Consider the following 23,154-nt stretch of genomic DNA (forward strand, 5'->3'; position numbering starts at 1 on the left):
CTGGCTGAGGCCAAGAAAAAGATGGACTGAGTACTTGAAAAAGGAAGGCAAAGATAACAATTACAACCTCACGACCAATTACAGAAACTTTGCACATATTCTCTTTGCTTGTTATATTCATTATATTATTATTTTATATTCACTACCCATTTTCTTCTTCCTGATTTTTAGTTTATATTCAAGTTGTTGGTTGTGAATTTTACAATTTAGTCCTTAGGAAATGAATGGGACTATGAATGAACTTGAGGAATAATTAATATAGTCATCGATATAAACAATGACTGTTGGAACTATGTTTCATTGTATTTTTAGGAAATGGTGAATACTTGTATGATGGACCTTCTTAGGTAGAAATATAAAAGCTCTTTGTCAATGTACAAGTGTTCACAGGTAGTAGAAAGGTACATATGGAAGCTGAATAATCAAAGGGTTGCACCTTGTCAGTTATTAATTTATTGCCTCTCGGCTCCAAATATATCCTTCTTGTCTGTTTTATGAAAATGGATTTGGGTCTTGTAAATGTTTTCCTTTACCAGCTGGCACAGAATTAAATTTTGTCATAGATGATGCTGGGGAGATCCTAGAGGAGGAAAGGAATTTTCTTTCTGGTTCTAGATTGTTGCCTTGGCAGCCTCCCGAGATATTTCCAGTGTTCATATCCCACAGTGCATGGTGGCCAGCAATTTGGCAAAAGCCTCTCCTCCTTGTGTGGTCTTGTAGTTGAATGAGAAATTACCCCATGAACAACTTTCCTTGGCATCCCGAAGGGTGGATCTCTGGGAAGTTACAGAGAGTGAATTTCCAGCATCAGTGACTTCTGCCATTCAGTGACCCATGGTTGTGCCCCCTTCAATAAAGTCTGGATATCTGCTCTGGGAGATGGTGGCTCATTCTTGGACACTCTATCTCAGTTCTAGTGGCAGTAGCTGCTCTTTATATCTGCTATTCCTATATTCTTTAGGGTTCTCTTTATATCTTCCTAGTCAATTCCTTGCTATTCTAACTCCCTGTTATAATTAATACTTCTTTAAACTTTTCCTGTTCAAATTACTTCATGTTTTCTGTCCCCTAAGAGGATCATGACTGACTCACATATCTACAATGTTAATACTAATGCTAAATAACCCTATTATTAAAACCAGATAATGATATTACAAGAAAGGAAAACTGCAGACCAATATGTCTCATGAACATAAAAGCAATAATCTTCAATAGACGATTAATAAATCAAATCCAAGAGTGTATAAAAATAATTATATACCATGACTAAAAGAGATTTATTCTAAATATGCTGGGATTCTTCAATATGAAAATCAATTAATGCAATCCATCTCATCAACAGGTTGAAGAAGAAAAATCATATGATCACATGGATAAATGCAGAAAAAGCATTTGGTACAATCCACACCCATTCATGATAAAAACTCCCAGCAAAACTAGGAATAGAACAGAAATTCCTCAATTTCATAAAGAATATCTATTAAAAAAACTATAGCTAGCTGAGAAATAGGATGCTTTCTCTCTAAGATCCAGAACAAGGCAAGGATGTCCTCTCTTACCACTCCTATTCAATACCATACTGGAAGTTCTATTTAATGTAATAAGACAAGACAAGAAAGTGAAAAATATACAGACTGGGAAGGAAGAAACAAAACTGTCTTTGTTCATAGATAAGATGATTGCTTAACATAGAAAATCCCAAAGAATCAGGGCACCTAGGTAGGGCAGTCAGTTGAGTGTCTGACTCTTGGTTTCCACTCCAGTAGGTTTCCAATCTGGTTGTAATCTTGGGGGTCATGGAATGGAGTCCAGAATCAGGCTCCATACTCAGCGCAGAGTCTGCTCTGCTTAGGATTCTCTCCCCATCTCCCTCTGCCCTTCTCCCTTGCACACACATGTACACATGCATCATGTACCTTTCCTCTCTCTCACAAATAAATAAATCTTTTTTAAAAAAAGAAAATCCCAAAGAATCAACAAAGAGCATCTTGGAATTAATAAGCAATTACAATAAGATCACAAGATATGAGGTCAATATACAAAAGCCAATTGCCTTCCTAAATACCAGCAATGAATATCTGGAATTTGAAATGTAAAAAATACAATGTAATTTATATTTGCACCCAAAACTTTAAATATTTAGACATAAATCTAAGAAAATATGTACAGGATCTATGCGAGGAGAACTACAAAACTCTGATTAAATAAATCAAAGAAGATCTAAATAAACAGCTATCCCAGGTTCCTTGATAGGAGGACTTGATATATTTGTCAGTCTTCCCCAATTTAACCTATAGATTTAATGCAATTCCAACCAAACTCCCAGCAAGTTATTTGGTGGTTATCAACAAACTGATTCTAAAGTTTATATGGAAAGCCAAAGATCCAGAATAACACAATACTAAAGAAAAACAAAGTCAGAGGACTGATACTAATCAGATTTAAGATTTACTATACAGCAATCAAGATACCATGGTACTGATGAAAGGATAGACAAATTGATAAGTAGAGCAGAAGAGAGAACCCAAGCATAGACCCACACAAATGTAGTCAACTGATCATTGACAAAGGAGCAAAGGCAATTCAATGGAGGAAGTATAGTCTTTTCAACAAATGATGCTGGAACTGGACATCCATATGCAAAAAAAAAAAAAAAAAAAAAAAAAAGGAATCTAGACACACAACTTCTACTCTTCACGAAAAATTAATTAATGTTACACTTAAATGTAAACATGAGATTATGTAACTTCTAGAATATAAGAGGAGAAAATCTAGATGACTATGGGTTTGGTGAAGAGTTTCTAAGTATGATGCCAAAATCATGATCTGTGAAAGAAAAACTGGTAAGTTGGAGTTTACTAAAATCAGAAACTTCTGTTTGATAAAAGACACTCTTAAAAGAGTGAAGAGAAAGAATGGGAGAAAATATTTGCAAAACATGTATCTGAGAAGGAATTTGTAGCTAAACTACACAAAGAACTCTTAGAACTCAGCAATAAGAGATTAAGTAATCCAATGAAAAAATGAACAAAGATCTAGACACCTAGCCAAAGAAGATATACAAATAAGCATATGAAAGATGCTCAGCATCAGATGTCATTAAAGAATTTCAAATTAAAACAACAATGAAATTTTACTACATACCTATTAGAATGGCAAAATCCAAAAAACAGAAAATACCAAACACTGGTGAGGATGAGAGGCAACAAGAACATATTCCTTGCTTGTGCGAATGCAAAATGGTAAACCAATTTGGGAGATGGTTTGGCAGTTTCTTACAATACATAATCTTACCATACAATCCAGCAATCACACTCCTAGATATTTATGCAATTGAAAACTTAAATCCACACAAAAACCTGCACACGAATGTTTACAGCAGCTTTATTCATAATCACCAAAACCTGGAAGCAACCACGATGCCCTTCATATATCCATACAATGGGATATTATTCAACAATAAAAAATGATCAAGTCACAAAAAGACGTGGAGAAACCTTAAATGTATATTGCTAAGTGAAAGAAGCCAGCCTGAAAAGTCTACATATGGTATAATTGCAAGTACATAACATTTTGGCAAAGGCAAAACCATAGAGTCGTTTAAAAAAAATCAGCAGTGTCAAGAGTTTTGAAGCAAGAGGGAGAGATGAATAGGTAAAGCACAAGGGATTTTGGGGGGGTAGTGTAACTATTCTGAATGAAACTGTAATGGTAAACACAAGGCATTATGCATTTGTCAAAACCCATAGAACTGTGTAACACAAAGAATGCCTTAATATAAACTATGAACTATAGTTAATAATAGTATCAACTTTTTTCATTAATTTTAACAAATGTATCACACTGATGCAATAGGGTAGTAGGGTATATTGGGGAGGGGTGAGGGTATACTAAACTGTATGTAATATGTGCTCAATTATTCTATAAATCTGAAACTATACTTTTAAAACTATTTAAAAAACAAACTAATAGCAAAGGGATCAAAAGAAACAACCTTTTTTTGGTCTAATTACGAAGGTAGTAAATATGCCTTTATGTCATATCAGAGTGATTTCAAACAAATTAATATACGGAAAGTATAAAGTTTTTATTATATTATACTTTGCTACTCTTCTTGACCTTAATATAGTCTTAGGTACAGAGCAAGAGATTCAGTCTGTAAACAGCAAAACATATTTCTTTGAAAATCATCCACTAATACACTTTCCTTTGTCCACTGGAGATATTAAATTCCTTCTTAGAAATGCCATGTCAACTATCTTTTTAAAGTTTCTAAAATGTATGTTTTCCAATGTTTTGGTCTTATTGGTCTTACTTAATCAATCTTTGATGCTCCGGGATGTGAACAAATTATGTTATGTTCCCCACCTCCACAAGCAAGTAATAATACTTTCACCTCTAGTCTTCATAATACGATTTTTGTTTGAAGTTTATGTGCAAGATTTAGCTCCATAAACACGGATGGAAACACAGCTCTGACAAGTAACATCAACATCAGGACTAAAAGTCCCAGGACTACAAACCACTGCAGAGGAAAAAACATGGAGTACATTATTATCATTTCGGTTAGAGGTATTTTATACCAGTAATATAAATCTGCCTTCAGTATCACACTGTTTCTATACTTATGTTACACTGAGTAATATTCAGCCAATTAAGTTGTGGAAGATTATTTGTGAGTTTGAAACATTTTAATTTGATGATCTTAAAGGTAGGAGAAAGTTGGAATCTTATTTTTTCAATATCAGCATTTTACAGTATCTTCTGTAATGTCCCATTTATGAGTTCCTATTTCTAGTTTTCTAGTTTCTGTTTCCAATTCTGTTTTCTAGATAGCATTATTCTGTTTTTTTCCGTCGTAGCATAGCAGCTTAACTCAGAACACTATAAAAATGTTTTATAACACAGAAGAGTGCATTAGGAAGAATTAATACACATAAAAATGATTATATTTAGAAATTTGGTCTTTGACGTTTTACTTCCCTTTAACTAAATATAACGTATTGTGAAAGAATCACTACATTCAATTATCTTAAGGGAATTAATAATCTATTCTTGACTATATAACCTAAATATTTAGATATTTAAATTTTATAATTACCGCAACAGCTAGCGCAATTACTGTGTAGACCTTCATTTTTTCCAAAGCCTGGACGACAGCTATCCATACGTACTACTTGAAAACTGTGGTCCACAAAATGCATAGCTGGTATAGTTTTATTAAAGTCGTGGTAGTAAATATATGCTTGGCTCCGGAAAAATTCTTCTATCCGATCTCTTGCCTAAGATTTTAAAATACCAGAAGTACAATTACTGAATTGTGAACCAAATTTATCCTCCAGTATCAGAGGCAATGAAACATAGTAATAAGCATGTCATGCTTTATCCAACAGATGAATTCCTGAAAAGTTGTGTGTTAATACTAAAATTAGTCTAGTCTTGACCTTATCAATTATTGTCAATTCATATGTACAATAGTTAAGAAAAATTAAATTGAGGTTTAAATAATTTGCAGCATGTCTATTTCATGTGTGGATAACGGAGAGTTCATTATTTCTAATTCCAAAGAGGCAAGCCAAATGGAAACCAAAACTGTTCTCTAATCAATATTACAAACCAGTGATGTAAATTTTATTTTTTGAACACAGAGTTTAATAATAACTAATACTAACTTAGTGCTTTCCATACGCCATGCATAATATTAAGGGTATGGGCTCGGGAACTAGGTCAGGAGAGTAAAGGGATTTTTTAGACTATGCCCTTAGCCTCTGAGAATGGCAGAGGGGAAGCAACTATTATGACCAGCAGAGACACAATTTTGGAAGAACTACTGTTTAACCTAGGATTACATGGTTGTGGGGCTGGGGCTGTTCTTCAAGCTGCTGCTTAGTTACCCTCTGGGAAACAAAAACCAGAGATCCATCCTTCCAACATAGAAAAAATACATATTACTAACTTGGGGAGCTATCTATTATTCTAGATGTATTATTCCAAAACAAAACATCTTGATAAAGCCAAGACTCTCTGCTTAAAAAACTGAAATAAAAAATCAATAATACTTTATATTTTTAAAAACAGTAATTTAAATCTACTTGCTTAGAATGTCTACTATTAATATTCACAACATGGAAAAATCAATTTTTGAAGAAATGTTTAATAAGAAAGTATTTACAAAAATTTTTACATAGTTTATTAATTATTTAAATACTTCCCCCCTACATTGAAATTCTCACCTGGAGGATATTATGATTAGTTATATCTTCACAGTCAGCAGAATCATTGCATGCACCTTTCCACCCTGGTGCAAAAGGATTAACTGGAGAGGAAAAAAAATGATATCGTCACAAAAGAATTCTAAAACGTTCCATCCATTCCAATAAAGTTTTGAATGCTGAATTCAGTATGTATGCATGCATGTGTTTAATCTATCTAATCCTAGTAATAAAGTGCACAATTTGAATGACTTATACATTATGATTTCACTCCATCTGGGGGCTAATCAAAGTAACTACAAGGCTTTAAAATAAATGGAAATCAATTTTGTTTGGTTCCTCTCTTTTATTAAGTTCTTCTCAAAAATACAATTTAAATTTTCAGGAATTTATAAGTTAAATATTAGCTGCATAGAATTTATAAAATGATAGTGACTTCTAAAAGATAAACAACAATATTGGGGTGCCTGTTTGGCTCAGTCTGTACAGCATGTAATTCTTGATCTCAAGGTTGTGAATTCAAACCTCACAGTGAGCGTGGAGCCTACTTAAAAAAATAAATTAAAAAAAAAGGTAAGTAACAATATATCATTGTTTAAAGTAAATAATTAATATATTAAAATTTAAAACCTTAACCAGGCTGGAACCAACAGTATACTTTAGTGCTTAACAAATATTTAAGGCCTATTTGTAAGATATCTCACATTAAAGAAATGTTAAAATTTTTTTCTTACCTTGAAAGGCTATAAATAGTTCATGTACAAGGCCATGTTTTGGAATTTTAACAAAATGGCATTTATATGATGGTTCTACGACATGGCATGACAAATCAGAGATTAAATTATCCAAGATTTTCTTCAGCACTCTAAAAAGCAGGTCATTGTATCTTCCTTCACAAGACTTTGTGGTAAAACGTACAGCCATCTGATATGAATAATCAGGTTCCCGATAGGCTGTAAAAAATGATGAGAATAAAAACAATTGTGCTTACCATTGTGCTACTAAACAATTTGCAAATAATATGTAATATTAAATCTCATTAATCTTGCAAATTAGCATAGAAACTTATCTAGTAAGTTTTATGTTTGTCCTAAAAATATATACAAAACTAATAACTTTAATGAAAAAAAGTTGTTTTCTGAGAACACAGGCAGCAACCTCTTCGACCTCAGCTGCAGCAACTTCTTCCCAGAAACATTGCCAAAGGCAAGGGAAACAAGGGCAAAAAGCAACTACTGGGACTTCATCAAGATCAAAAGCTTTTGCATAGCAAAGGAAAACAGTCAAAAAAACCAAAAGACTACTGACAGAATGGGAGAAGATATTTGCAAATGACATATCAAATAAAGGACTAGTATCCAAAATCTATAAAGAACTTAATCAAACTCAACACCCAAAGAACAAATAATCCAATCAAGAAATGGCCAGAAGACATGAACAGACATTTCTGCAAAGAAGACATCCAGATGGCCAACAGACACATAAAAAAGTGTTCAACGTCAGGGAAATACAAATCAAAAGCACAATGAGTTACCACCTCACACCAGTCAGAATGGCTAAAATTAACAAGTCAGGAAAGGACAGATGTTGACCAGGATGCGGAGAAAGGGGAACCCTCCTACACTGTTGGTGGGAATGCAAGCTGGTGCAGCCACTCTGGAAAACAGCCTGGAGGTTCCTCAAAATGTTGAAAATAGAACTGCCCTATGACCCAGTAATTGCACTACTGGGTATTTACCCTAAAGATACAAACGTAGTGATCCAAAGGGGCACGTGCACCCGAATGTTTATAGCAGCAATGTCCACAATAGCCAAACTATGGAAAGAACCTAGATGTCCATCAACAGATGAATGGATCAAGAAGATGTGGTATATATACACAATGGAATACTATGCAGCCATCAAAAGAAATGAAATCTTGCCATTTGCGACAACATGGATGGAACTAGAGCGTATCATGCTTAGCGAAATAAGTCAAGCAGAGAAAGACAACTATCATATGATCTCCCTGATATGAGGAAGTGGTGATGCAACATGGGGGCTTAAGTGGGTAGAAGAAGAATCAATGAAACAAGATGGAATTGGGAGGGAGACAAAACATAAGTGACTCTTAATCTCACAAAACAAACTGAGGGTTGCTGGGGGGAGGGGGGTTGGGAGAAGGGGGTGGGATTATGGACATTGGGGAGGGTGTGTGCTTTGATGAGTGCTGTGAAGTGTGTAAACCTGCTGATTCACAGACCTGTACCCCTGAGGATAAAAATATATGTTTATAAAAAATTAAAAATTTAAAAAAAAAGAAATAAAAATAAAAATAAAAATAATTTTAAAAACCAGTATGGTACTGCCACAAAAATATACACAGAGATCAACAGAACAGAAAAGAACAGAAAACCCAGAAATAAACCCACAACTATATGGTCAATTTTGACAAAGCAGTAAAGAATACGTAAAAAAGAAAAAAGAAAAAGCTTGTTTTCATCTGATACATTATCTACTCAGTACAAGAGAAGAAATGGCTGGATATATAGATAAGTTAACAGTATCAGAAACAGTAAGATGGGGGAATGTCTTAATTTGCAGAAAGTGTTATTGTTGTCAGTATAGTCCAATGAAAAGGATGATCAATTTGCTTTTACAGAATTAAACATCAGTTTTAAATGACCTGGCAAAATTTTGGTAAAGTAGATTGTACTTGCATACCTAGATGGTGGTAAGTGAGAGGTTAAAAGAGGATATTTAGGACATACTATCTAGATGTCAATTTATGAGTTTGCATGGTCAAATATGCCAAAATACTCCGTAAGTCATAATAATTATATATAATAGGCTCACTTTCACTAAATTAAGAAACTATACACTTAATTCTTATCCAAACTAAATGTATAAATTAAAATGTGCCCATATTCTTACCAAAGATCATAAAGTCGTATCTCTGCTTTACTACTGTTTCTTCTTGAGTTTCTGCTTTGACAGTCTTATAAGAAAGAGTACATGAGTAAAGTCCAGACAAAGCCTCCTGAAAATCTTCCATCTTCAGCTTTCCTGTTTTAGTTATATTTATTTGATTATTTTCTAAACAGAAATAGTAAATTACTTGGTTATTTAACATATAACAATTCAAACATTATTTAGTAAATGGGATTATAAATAAACACAAAACTTAAAAAATTAATGGACTATTTAACTTCAAGAATTAAAAAAAATCTGGGGTGCCTGGGTGGCTCAGTGGGTTAAAGCCTCTGCTTTTAGCTCAGGGCATGATCTCAGGGTCCTGGGTCTCTGCTCAGCAGGTAGCCTGCTTCCTCCTCTCTCTCTGCCTGCCTCTCTGCCTACTTGCGATCTCTGTCAAATAAATAAATAAAATCTTTTAAAAAAAATTTAAAAAATATTAATTCTGTTATCTCTATGGAAAACCACATAAGTACACTTTTAAAATATATTTTGGTTTTCTTTAATTCATTTCTTGGCCTCTAATTTCTTTTTTTTTTTTTTAAAGATTTTATTTATTTATTTGACAGACAGAGATCACAAGTAGGCAGAGAGGCAGGCAGAGAGAGAGGAGGAAGCAGGCTCCCCGCTGAGCAGAGAGCCTGATGCAGGGCTCGATCCCAGGACCCTGAGATCATGACCTGAGCCGAAGGCAGAGGCTTAACCCACTGAGCCACCCAGGCACCCCGTTGGCCTCTAATTTCGTTTGCTTTATGCTGGTAATTTAGTAAATGAGATTAAGGCACCCCTTAAAAGATTTTTTAAAAATTTGTTTGACAGAGAGAGTGAGAGAGCACAAGCAGGGGGAGTGCAAGAGGGAGAAGCAGGCTCCCTGCTAAGCAGGGAGCTGGACTTGTGACGCTGGGATCATGACCTGAGCAAAAGGCAGACAGACACTTAACTGATTGAGACACCCAGGTTCTCCAAATAAAAGGTTTTATAAAAACTTTTGAACTAATATAGCTCTGGGACGTAGGATAAAAAAATTATTGCTTCATCTTTTTTAATAAAGAGCAAATAAGGCACAGACCAAAATAGAACATGATTTACTCTAAGTATGGAGCAGGTGAAACTGCAGTTAAAATTAAATTTCAGTTTGTTCATCCTAATAAGTCACAGTGCTTTTCTTTAAATAAAAGTCCCTATCATTTAACAAAATAACTAAGATCAAATAAATTACCTGTTAATGGCTTTTCATTAGGCCCGATCCATGAGTAGGTGGGGTCCACTGTTTCTTTTTTAGCACGTTTAAAATCCATACAGGCAAGGATTGGGCTACTGTGATGTAATTTTACATATATTTTTACTGCGACAAAATAAAATATAAAACAAAATTAAGAAATACACTTCCTGCCATTTTGTCCCAAAGACATACTGATTAGCTCTTTTTGGATTTATTTTAAAAATCAGCATATCATTATAACACTTAAAATGTTAATATAAATTTCTTCTCCTATAAGTTTTTAAAACTCTAGGCTGATAGTATTCTTTAACTATAGTTTTGTTTATAAAATGTACATAATTATAGTTTTGCTTATAAAAATGTACATAGTATATTTAATTCATTTTAATGTACAAATTCAGAACTCACTTGAATCACAATTCTTTGAAGGGTTAGTAGAATTGATTTAGAGATCAGAAAAGGAAACTATTCTCAAGATAATCACTGTCATCCCTAAGAGGAACTTGATATTTAAGTATAAACCTCCTCTTTTGGGAACAATAATTAAGCCCATGTGGGGGCATACTAGAAAAATTTTCTGCAGTTACCTATTCTGTTCGGATCTGGTAGAGGCACTTTGAACCCACGCAGTCCCACAAGATACTGATTTTAAGTCTACTGAATACCAGTATACAAAGAAGATACAGTCCCACAATTTGGGGGCGGGGGGTGGGAAAAAGGGGAAGGGCTCCAAACATGGAGAGATCCCAAACATGACAAATGCTGTGAACTGGCCCCAAATTATTTAAAGTTAGCCGCGTGACCAATTTTCCTTGGGGAGTGCCGCTAAGTGTCATCACCGTGATAAACGACATTTGAGTTGAGCCTTAAAGGATGTGTAGGAGCTCCAAGTAGAGGGACCTGCAGCCCTGGAAATCACTCTGTGCGGGCCCTGCGCGCTGCAAAGCAGCAGAGACACCCGGAAGTGAGGTGGCATCAGAGAAAGATCTGGATTGAAGCCCAGCTCCTTATGAGATGTGCGGCTTTAGCGCAGGGGATAACACTAAGGCATCCCTGTAAGGATGAAATGATGCGAGGGCCAAGCACCAGGTGGACGGCCAGTGAGCTCTCTCTCCCTTTCCCTTCGCTGGAAGAACACTAAGCAGGTCCACTGCACATCCGGCTCTTCTGATAAGACTCTGCGGGCGAAGAGGTCCTTAGTACCTGGGTGTCCCGGCTTGCCATAAATGAGGCCTTTCCCGGTACGTTCAGAAGAACGCTGCCATCCAGCTGTGGAAGAAAGAAACCACTGACTTTTTAGGTAGAAGGGGAGCGGGGGGGCACAGAGTAGGGCAGGGCGCGGCGAAGCAGAGGGGGCAGAACTGGGAAGAGGGGCCAGGCGGGTGGAGGGGGACCGGGCAGGCGGGAGGAGCCCCACCTCCAGTGAGGTACCAGAGCACCGCGGAGAGTAGGACCCACGCTCGCATCACGGCTCAGGGGCTAGCTTCGCGGTAGGCGTCGAGGGTCGGGCTCTTTCCTACCTCAGCCCAGGCCCAGCGCCTCCCCATCTCTCCTCCACAGAGCGGAGCAAACCGCCGGGGTCAGCTCCCCTACCCGTCCGTCGCTACAGCCGGAGCCGACGCGCAGGAGAGCGCGTGCGCGCTCCGCCGCCTCGAGAGCGGGGGCAGGGCGGGCGCGTGCTGGGCCTGATCACTGGAGGCGAGCGCCCCGCCCCCTTTCGCGCGCATGCGCCCACCCTTGTGCGAGTGCCTCGCGCTTGGCGCCATTTTCCCGCGCTCTCTGTGATTTCGTTCTTTGAGTAGCACCCCCCTAGCCCTGAGAGAAGGAAAGAGTAATGTTAAGGAAGACAACCCTTCGCGGTTCGGTTATTTCCTTTTTTGTAGGCTGAAGACGTCCAGGAGAGGAACAGTGTGGATCCCATGTAGGACAATGGGGTAAGGCACGGAAGGGTGCAATTACATTAGAACTGGAGGGAGGGAGAAGCGTGTTAAGAATTTACTCCTTACAGGAAGCAAAGAGCCTGCGGGAATTTCTGGTGCCTTGCTTCTCACGAATTCTGCCTAAAGTTGTGTGCAACATCTTTTCCAAACTCTTCCACCCAATTTTTACCTAACTGCATTTTCTGCCCCCCCGCCCCAACGAAGAACCCGAAGAACCACTCGTGCGCCAACAAGGCGTCCCCACCCTTTCGCACGCTAGAGGAACATTGAACCTTTAATTTTCCACATCGAGTATGAGACGGCGTTGGGAGACCCCCCACCCCATGCAAATTTGCTTAGGGTCGTGAAGTAACCTTGCCTTTGAAAAGGGGCCCAATCGAAAGGCAAGATTCCCCCAAGTCTGCTTTTCCTGTGGGGACGGATGACAGATGAGTAAAGATCACAGAGGTCGGAAAGAGACCATGCCCGGGTCTTCTATGGTTCTTTCTTGGCGACCAGTTTGGCAGCCTGTTTGTTGTCTATTTCCTAGCAGCGGGACACCCTCAGGGGTGGTTTTGAGTAGGCCGGTGGGTAAAGAAACCAAGGTTCAGACAGGGTGCAGAATGATTATTTTGGGTGAGATCAAGAGTTTTCAGTTTTATTTCCTTTGAGCCAAGTCAGTACTTGGACTATCTCAGATGGTCCAGGAGCAAACTTTGTCAGTGATTTCATTTTTAGTCACTGTTAATTATACCTACGTAGCTTAAGCCATGAGATGTGATTCAGTGAGTCAGATCCACCCATGTCGGTTACTGTGTCTAGATTCATGGTTTAGTCTCAACTGTTCTCTTCCTTCTTGAGGTGGTGATGATGAAGACAAATTTAGGGATTATCTTTAATTCCCTAGCAGTTTGACATTTCAGTTTTAGTCAAAGTACATTATAATCCACAGTGGGTTTTTTTTAAATTAGTTTCCCAGTTATTAGAAGCAATCGATTCTTATAAATACTGTGTAATAAACTTTGAATACTGTGACATGAGACTTAACCAAATGAGTAGTAGTAGTAGTTTGTTGAAAGTACCCCTCCATTCTTTTAAAATAAACTTCTAATTTTAGAACAGTTGGGTGGCTCAGTCCTTAAGCATCTGCTTTGGGCTCAGGTCATGATCTCAGGGTTCTGGGAGAGAGCCCCACATCCGGCTCCCTGCTCAGTGGGAAGCCTGCTTCTCCATCTCCCATTCCCTCTGCTTGTGTTCCCTCTCTTGCTGTGTCTCTCTCTGTCAAATGAATGAATAAAGTCTTAAAAAACAGTTTTAGATCTACAGAAAAATTGTGAATGTAGTACAGAGTCCTTGTGTACTCCCACCTAGTTTTCCCTACTAATAACATCTTGCCATTAGTATTGTACATTTCTCACAATTAATGGACTAGCATCAATACATGGCTGTTAAATAAGGCATCTACTTTATTTAGATTTCTTAGCTTTTACTTAAATGTCCTTTTTCTGCTCCAGAATCCCATCCAGACTCCCACACTACATTAAGTCATCATGTTTCCTTAGGTTCTTCTTGGCTGTGACAGTTTCTCAGACATTTCTTGTTTTTGACAACCTTGAGAGTTAATGACCATTTTGATGCCATTACCTGACCTTAACTAGTTAGGTACTTTGCAGAATGCCTCTCTACGGGAATTTGTCTGACATTTTCTCATTATTTTACTTAGGGCATAGATTTTTGGGTAGATAACTATAGAGATAAGTGCCATTCCCATAAAATTGTATTAAACGTACATACTATCAATGTATTTTATCACTGTTGACGTTACCTTGATCACCTGGCTAAGGTAGTGTTTGTCAGATTTCTCTTCTTCAAAATTACTCTTTTCCCTCCCTTACACACTGTACTGTTTGGAAGAAAGTCACTATCGAAAGCCCACACTAAGGAGTGGTTATTATGCTCCACCTCCTTGAGGGTGGAGTAGCTACATAAATTATTTCATCCACCTACTTTTTATTTATTCCCCTAAGTACCATTCTCTGGAGTCTGAAATACTTCATTTTGAACTAATTATTTACAGAGCAGTAACACGTTCCACTGCTAAGTATAATAACAGTTTTACATCCTTTTAATAACCAAATAACTATTCATCCTTAAACCATCCCTGTGAAATTTTACAGTTCCTCTTCTGCTACTTTTGATGTGCTATTTTTGCTTTTAGAAACTAACAAACAACAAATTTCCCCTTTCAATACTATAATTAGACCTGGTGTTTAGAGTATTTCTCCAAAATTGATATTATCCCACAGAACTCTAAACCATACAATCTACAGAGATACCTCCATGGTGTCATGATCTTAAAACAAAGACAATGCAAGCTGTTTACTCAGGAAAAAAAAAAAATCACCCACCACACATAAATGTGTATGTATATTGATACACACACATGTATGTTGACCTTCTATACCAACCCATATTTAAAATAAACTAAAATTCATAAATTACAATATGGACACTTTAGTTTGTAAGTGTGGGTTTCTTCTGATATGGTCTGCTGATGCACAACCCCCCAACCTTAAGTCTGAAGTAGATTTGTATGCAGTAACAATGTAATTTTCTAACAAGGGTGGAAGTGACCTTTTTGAGAATCATTCACATGTTGTCCAATTCAACACAATGGATATCTTTATAAGGATTCACTGGAACAATGTCCCTTAGACTTCAATGTGAAGAAAAGTTCTGCTTTTGAAAAATTGTCATCCGGTCACTTCCCCTTTCCTTTTCCTATAGTCAAATTTGTGCTTTACCTCTATAAAGCAAGAAGGATACTAGGAAAAGATGTTGACTGGTATGTTTCTGTGCAGTAACATCCTTTAATTAATTTTACTATCTTATCACACCCTCCCCTTAGCTCTATTTTCTTTACTTACTTTTCTGATACATTGTATGTATGTATATGTATATGTTTTTTGTAAGCTGTCTCAGATCCTACTTGGAAGAAAGCAGAGTAGTAGAAAATAAACACATAGAGTACAGAGTACGTGAAAACAAAAGTGAGAGAATTTTTGCTTCCCGAAATGAAAAAGTTGATAAAAGGGTCCAAATCCCTTTGAACTGTCTTAGAATTTTCTGAAAACTTGGACCAAGAATTATCACGTGAAAAGAAAAACAGGAAGAAAAACACAAGACTTCAAACGGAGTGAGTTCTCTTTGACGATATTCATTGCTATCATCCCCGAATCTAGACCAATAGTTCCAGATCTTGTTAAATTTAAGACAAACCTCTTTGAACTTAAACGTTGAACTTAAGAAAACAATCCAGATCGTCCCTCCCCCACATATTACCCTCCCATCCATTATCCTTCTTAAATAGATACTTTGGGACAATTTACTGATGCCCCATTTCCATCCTATCTGGTTCTCAGGTTTGACATTCAAAAGGGGGCTGGAGGTGCGGAACCTCGGGCTCTCCTTGGCGGGCGTACTTTAAAGCCGCCGCCAGCCAGCGCCGCTGTAACCCCGCGCACCGGCCAGTCGCCGGCTCCTGCCCCTTTCAATCTGCGCCGACGCGGCTGCCGGATCCCGGGGACTCCCCACGCCGGGAATCTCCCGCCAGCTGCGCGCAGCGTCCCGGCGACGGCAGGAGCACGTGGAGCGGCCGGGGAGCCAGAGCGCAACTCCAATCCAATCCAGCCCAGCCCAGCCCAGCCCGGCGGCGAGATGGAAGGTGAGCCTCCAGCCCGCTTCTTTTCTAAGGGGTCTTTGAAAAGTTCGACCGGTGCACGCAGCAGAGAGAGTTCCTTCTGAATCTCGGTTTTGCTTCTATTTATTTCTTTTGTCAAAAGTAAATATGAGGTATTTCAGAAGGCAAAGCGTGTCGGTTCTCATACATCTCTCATACTGCCCCCCCCAAGCCCCCACCTAACTTTGGAAAGTGGTAACTTCTCCTCAGTTTTATGTCTTAAGGGTTGTCAGACATGAGGGGTCAACTCAAAGTCTGCAGAGGAAGAGTACTTGTGGGGCGTCCCTGAAATGGCAGCAAACTAGGTTGGAATCCCTGATCTTTTTGGATGCTTTTTTCCTCAATGGCTTAGTGTCCATTGGAATTATGCTAATCTGAGTGACTTCTTTAGAATGAAACGTGACAGTTTTTTTCTTCTAAGAGTTAATGTTATCATATGGGAAAGGTAAATTTTTATGTGGTTGGCACTGGTGGTTCCCTTGGAACTCTATCTTCTAATGATCTTTCTTTACCCAAAGCAAAAATCAAGCTCCATTTAAAAATTTCATTTGAATTAATTTTGAAAGTCGTGAAACTCCTCGTTTCTCAAAAATTTTACAGTATATACTTACTTGGGTAACTAAAAATTCACACTACTATTGTAAACTTCTCAGTGGTCTGTTCAACAAATGTTTGTAAAACCTTGAAAATGGCAGATGCATTTCAAGTTGGGGAAGGTGATGATATTTCGAAGATCAGAATTTGTGAGAAACATATTCATTGTCTTAATAAATGAGATACTGACATCTAATAAAAACGTTAATTTGATAAATCTTATGAATAACATGGATTTTTTCATAATAATCGAAGGATTTTCTGTTGTCAATTAACCTTGATCTTTGGCAACTCTAAATCTAGAATATATGAAGTTATTTAAATTTGATTAAATATTTTGGGATACAAGGTATAGGAGGTAGAGGTTCTCCCCCCCCCCACAAACATAATATCATTGAATGCAATATTATGATCCTGAAGTATTTACATGGGTATGCTTACAATTTTTCTAACTGCTGTGGCCCATATAATTTTTTTTTTCTTATAGAATGCCAAACAAGTCAATGCGTTTAGTATGGATATGGAAACTTTTAAATGGCCATTATGAATAATGCTTCAGGTGTTTTCTCTTATGAAAAACTATGCTATTAAATTTTAAATTATTGAGGGTGCTCTAAAATTTGACATTGTGAATATTTAAAAATGGTTTATGAAGTGTAATTGTTAACATGTAAAGGTCTGGTTGTCCAAGAACAGGGAAAAATTAGGTCACTATACATTACGAAAAAATAATTTAAAAAACTCTCATGCTTTCATTATTATAGATGATTTGCTAAATTTGTTTTTGTGAAGTTATAAATTAATATTCAACACCATTTTTTCTTAGTCCTTTCGCTTCTCCAAACTAACATACAGAATAGTGTAAATCTGTGGGAAGGAGAATATTTCCTAGTAAATGTTAATACTCCTGAATTCATTTAATGTGAAATAAATAAATTACTAGCTTAATAGCATAATTTGGGATAGTAATGGCCCTAACAAACTTTTAGATAAGCCTGAATAAAGACTGTCTGAATAAGAAAGGAATGAACCCTTGTATAGAATTTGAGTTAGAATGTACAAACTATAAAGGGAGAAAGATGGGATATAGGATATAGGCAGTGATCAGTTGTATGTCTGGATATCTAGATTAAATTCATAGGTCCATAGAGATGGATAGTATATAGTGTGCTTAATGTAAAAACTTCAACACTTACATCAAAAAATAAAATTTAAAAATGATTAACGATGTGAATTTGGCTTTTCTATCATCAGGTCCTTGAAGATGGAGTAGTCAATGTAGTAAAATATCTAGTTTATTATAGCTAACAGATTGACTAATCTGGCACATGTGCTTGATATTTAAAATATTTTTTATTATCCTGACATTTTGGACTCAAAATACAGAGATTTGAACTACAGTGTATACCTCTCTTTTTTTTTTAAGATTGTATTTATTTGACAGATAGAGATCACAATTAGCAGAGAGGCAGGCAGAGAGAGAGAGAGGAGGAAACAGGCTTCCCGATGCGGGGCTCTATCCCAGGACCCTGGGATCATGACCTGAGCCAAAGGCAGAGGCTTTAACCCACTGAGCCACCCAGGTGCCCCTATACCTCTCATTTCTTGGCAGTATAAGAAAGTAGAAGACTTTATGGAATACCTTTATTTTCTGCCTAATTTGGTGATCAAATTAACATACTACAGTTTATTGTGAAATGTAAAGCTGTTTAGTTATTCATACTCTCAGCATATAAAAATTTTTAAATTCATTCTTCAGCAAACATTTATTGAGACATTCTATCTATGAAGATGTCAGATGACATAAGCTTTTGAAATTGAAATCTTGTCAATTTCAATTTCAAAATGAAAAGTTAGTACATCGAATAAATAACTCAGAAACTGTAACTCTTTTCTTTTCTCACAATCTGTGATCTGAGATATTTTCTATCCAAAGACTCTTGATGTTGCTAAATTTTGTTATTTGTGTTGTAATAGCAGTAGTTCTTCTATCTGTTATGGTTGAGAAATGAGGTTGTTCACAAATACAAATTTCATAGGTATTGACATGTTTCTTATTTAATATAAAACTTTTCTATTTTGGATAGAGATCTTTCTAAGTGTATTTATTACACAACTCCCTGTCTTATAAACAAAGTACACAAGAGATAACTTTATCTTGGTGACCCTGGGTTACTATTCTGACCATCAGGTGGTTTATTATTATTCTATAATATAAACTCGCGGGTGTTTTGAACTGTAGAGTTGAATGTCCCCCACACTAAATATTCCAGGGTTATTGAACAAATTTTGTCTTCTTCTTGATGTCAGCTTCTGCTTCTTTCCACATGGCTTTTGTGGAAGCAATTTTTCATTTCTAATTCCCTTTCTATGCTCTGGATGGTTGCGTTTACAGAGATACAGCCTCCAAATGGTGGAGTTTACTGAGCCCTCCATTATGAGCATATGAAGGATGAAATGGTAAAGTTCAAAAGAACAAAAGCTACAGAAAGGCCACAGGATCCTGATAGAACATAATTTTAGAAGATTCTTGTTCGTGGGACTCCTGGGTGGCTCAGTTGGTTAAGCCACTGCCTTCAGCTCAGGTCATGATCCCAAGATCCTTGGATCAAGTCCCGAATCGGGCTCCTTACTTGGCAGGGAGCCTGCTTCTCTCACTGCCTCTGCCTGCCTCTCTGCCTGCTTGTGTGTACTCTCTCTCTCTATCTCTGGCAAATGAATAAAATCTTTTTTTTTTTTTTTAAGATTTTATTTATTTATTTGACAGACAGAGATCACAAGTAGGCAGAGAAGCAGGCAGAGAGAGAGAGGGGAGGAAGCAGGCTCCCTGCCAAGCAGAGAGCCCGATAGGGGGCTCGATCCCAGGACCCTGGGATCATGACCTGAGCCGAAGGCAGAGGCTTTAACCCACTGAGCCACCCAGGCGCCCCAAATAAAATCTTTAAAAAAAAAAAAAAAAAAAGATTCCTGTTCATGCTTTCTATGATCCAACATGGGATTTCACAGTTTCTTCACTGAGGTCTTCAACCCATTCTGTACATGATTATGCTTACTTGTCCTTCAAGATTCTGCTCAGGCATCACACCCTGAAGGCTCTGCAGATGCCCTCCTTCTGATGACCTTCTCTGGTGCCTTCTGGTGGTCACCCTTCTGGTCCCTCACCTTCTTCCACCTAAGCTAAGAGCCTTTCCTTTCTGTGCCTATTTTTGCCAATTGTATTGAAATTATTTATTGATTTAAATATTTATTCTCCCTGGTCTTTCCTTCTAGAGGGCAGAGAATATGTCTTATTTTTGTGTACTTAGTTCCTGGAATAGTTCTTGGTTCATAAAAGAACCTCAGAGTTTGTTGCATTCAATTAAGAAAATAGTGCTGAGGGGTGCCTGGGTGGCTCAGTGGGTTAAAGCCTTTGCCTTTGGCTCAGGTCATGATCCCAGGGTCCTGGGATCGAGCCCCACATCAGGCTCTCTGCTCAGCAGGGAGCCTGCCTTCCCCTCTCTCTGCCTGCCTCTCTGCCTACTTGTGATCTCTCTCTGTCAAATAAATAAATAAAACCTTTAAAAGAAAAAAAAAATAGTGCTGAAAAGCAACTTCTGTTATGTTTATTATGATGCCTTTTATTTGATTAATTTTTATGAGTAGTAGTTTATTGATGATAGCAATTTTTTGATAGAACTCAGAAAAATTTAAAGTACTTAATTAAACAGTATAATAGAAAAGAATGCCAAGAAAACAAAAATGTTATTGGTTTTATTGGCTAAACTATTCCTAAAATCAAATGTATTCTATTAACTTTATATTGACAGATTTCAGGATCACGTATTAGTCCATTAAAATATGGATCAAATATGAATAGAAATTAGCTTTCTCAGTCAGTAAGATATAGATGATACCATAAAATTAGCATACAACTTTCCAGTAATACCTTTTTATACATTATTATAAGCTTGTCAGCATATTAACTGTATATATTCACTTATTTAGGACTAAAAGATTATTCACACATCTTTTATTAGACATCCAGTGTTAATTGGCGCCTGACTCAAGCTGTAGTTCTAGATCATGTATGAGAGGAACTGAGAGATTAATACAGAAACCTGCCTGTAGTAGGTGCTCAATAAAAGGATTTTTTTGTATTAAGAATTCATTAATTAGGGACACCTGGGTGGCTCAGTTGGTTAAGCGGCTGCCTTCGGCTCAGGTCATAATCCCAGCGTCCTGGGATCGAGTCCCACATCGGGCTCCTTGCTCAGCAGGGGGCCTGCTTCTCCCTCTGCCTCTGCCTGCCATTCTGTCTGCCTGTGCTCGCTCTCTCCCCCTCTCTCTCACTGATAAATAAATAAAATCTTTAAAAAAAAAAAAAAAAAGAATTCATTAATTATTTTGAAAAGAGATCCTAAACATCACAAGGACATAGAGATCACTCTGCTATCTAGCTTTTTAAAAATACAAATTTTTACTAACTGGTATATTTATTATTTTTTTAAAGATTTTATTTATTTATTTGACAGACAGAGATCACAAGTAAGCAGAGAGGCAGGCAGAGAGAGAGGAGGAAGCAGGGTCCATGCTGAGCAGAGAGCCTGATGTGGGGCTTGATCCCAGGACCCTGGGATCATGACCTGAGCCGAAGGCAGCAACTTAACCCACTGAGCCACCCAGGCACCCCCTAACTGGTATATTTATAAAAATTTAAAACCATAAGGATGACTCTAAGGTCTTTTGAATCTCTAAAAAAGAAATGAAATAATTAAACAATAATTAGATTTCTATTATATGTAGATTATTTTAAATATGACCAATGTATACCTTTTAGTTATTATTACTATATAATTATTAAAACACTTTAATTCCCACGATTTTGAATGAGATAATTTTTCAGCATTAATGAAAATCTACTTTCTGCATCCAAAATTAAAATTCTTAGAGTCCAAAGTAGTGTAGAGTAAATCAAAATATTATGGAGTTGATACTGGATTATAGTGGATATGTGTATATGTGTTCCTCTTAGAAGAGATTAAAAAAGTAGGTGTTTAATAATAGATCTGAAATAGAATAAAATGTGTTTATGAAACAATACTCTTTACTCACTGTCAAAAATTCAAAATCAGTTTATCTCCCAACTTTTTATATCACAAATGTGTTTATTAATATATGTTCTTAGAGCTGAAATTTTTGGCACATCAGATTATTTGTGGGTTTATACAGAAACTTTTTTTTTTTAGATTTTATTTATTTATTTGACAGACAGAGATCACAAATAGGCAGAGAGGCAGGCAGAGAGAGAGGAGGAGGCAGGCTCCCTGCTGAGCAGAGAGCCCGACGAAGGGCTTGATCCCAGGACGCTGAGATCATGACCTGAGCCGAAGGCAGAGGCTTTAACCCACTGAGCCACCCAGGCGCCCCTATACAGAAACTTTTAAAAAATAAGCAAAACTGAATTATTTCCATAGCATCACTGATGAAACAATATAAAGCTATATTTTCTACTTGTAACTCTTAATTATCTGAAGATTATTTAACTAGATTTCTTGCTTATTTTGGTAATTAATATAACTGTAGATCCTTCTAGACTGTCAGGTTCCAAAGTGTAAGTATCTTTTTATCATCAGCCCATTCCTTAGCACATAGTAGAACTATGGTCATATTAAATGAATAAATTAATGAATCAGTTGCCTGTGTGTTTGGTCTTTTGATTATTTGTTCAGCTTTTAGGGTAAAGAAAATAAGGAGAAGAGTGACATTGAAACTAATTTTGCTGGCTAATTTGTCAGTGGAGCTTTTAAAGGTTTGATAGAAGAGTTTAGAATGTTGGCTAAATCCAACAATATGAATACTACCATCTTTTTCTAATCCAATATTGGCTCTACTTTGGGCAGAATAATAGAGTGTCTTCTAACTTTTGGATTTTAAAAAAAATTTTGCTACATTCTTTATTTCAGTGAAGCACTGTACTTTCCACAATAAACTATTTCTTTATAACAAATGTTGTGATTCTTAAAATTGACAACATATTTCTCTTAATTTGAGTTTTCTATTGCAGCACTATCAGCTCACTTGCAAAGTGATACCTATTTGAAAGACTTTTAACTTATCTGAATATTTGGCACATCAAAATAGTTTCCTAAAATAGTCGTCATACAGAGTCAGTGGATATGAAAAAACGATCATGCTCATAAACCTGTAAATAGTTTATAGATGTGGAGTTACATCACAGCTATATATAATAGCTCTGGTCTGAAAACTGAAAGTTACTAATTTTTATGCCTAACAATTAATCATTTTTGTTATCATCTGCCTTTATCTCTGTAATTAGGAAATCACTCACTAATAGCCATTAATAGTTGATTTTATGCTTGCATACTATGTAGACAGTACCACAGATGTGCATCAGAAGCTAACTTGATTTAAATTTTATTTGACTTTCTTGAGTATCATTTACCAAATGCATTGAAGATTATCAATGTATAAATTTATACTTTGACCTCAAAATGAAACTTTTTTTTTTTACCAATT

The 23,154-nt window shown here is 36.8% G+C and overlaps 2 protein-coding genes across 7 annotated transcripts in view; one reads left to right on the forward strand and one right to left on the reverse strand.

Moving 5' to 3' along the window:
- Positions 1-3,399: 3,399 nt before the first annotated feature.
- Positions 3,400-12,036, reverse strand: ZPBP2 (zona pellucida binding protein 2). Of its 3 annotated transcripts, none has more exons than XM_013062529.2 (8): positions 11,907-12,036; positions 11,590-11,655; positions 10,384-10,509; positions 9,126-9,287; positions 6,947-7,165; positions 6,234-6,316; positions 5,102-5,282; positions 3,400-4,525 (listed from the first exon to the last, which is right to left on the reverse strand). In XM_013062529.2, the coding sequence occupies exons 3-8, from the start codon at positions 10,460-10,462 to the stop codon at positions 4,431-4,433; spliced, it is 819 nt and encodes a 272-aa protein (XP_012917983.1). In that variant the 5' UTR covers positions 10,463-10,509; positions 11,590-11,655; positions 11,907-12,036; the 3' UTR covers positions 3,400-4,430. The 3 variants fall into 3 exon arrangements, with proteins under 3 accessions (XP_012917983.1, XP_012917982.1, XP_012917981.1); XM_013062528.2 differs by having other exon boundaries at positions 9,126-9,257; positions 11,804-12,036; XM_013062527.2 differs by having other exon boundaries at positions 3,401-4,525; positions 11,804-12,036.
- A 3,254-nt stretch (positions 12,037-15,290) lies between these two features.
- Positions 15,291-23,154, forward strand: part of IKZF3 (IKAROS family zinc finger 3) — a 93,148-nt gene continuing 85,284 nt past the window's right edge. Inside the window, exons 1-2 of one of the 4 annotated variants that reach the window (XM_004764633.3) lie at positions 15,291-15,501; positions 15,728-16,029. In XM_004764633.3, coding sequence (XP_004764690.1) covers positions 16,023-16,029 — 7 coding nt within the window. In that variant the 5' untranslated portion in view covers positions 15,291-15,501; positions 15,728-16,022. Of the gene's footprint in view, positions 15,502-15,535; positions 16,030-23,154 lie in introns of those variants that run through there. The other 3 variants (XM_045069984.1, XM_045069985.1, XM_013062605.2) reach the window with 3 other exon arrangements.

The sequence above is a fragment of the Mustela putorius genome, unplaced genomic scaffold (genome assembly GCF_011764305.1).
Source record: "Mustela putorius furo isolate JIRA1106 unplaced genomic scaffold, ASM1176430v1.1 tig00003962_pilon_pilon_pilon, whole genome shotgun sequence".
NCBI lineage: Eukaryota > Metazoa > Chordata > Mammalia > Carnivora > Mustelidae > Mustela > Mustela putorius.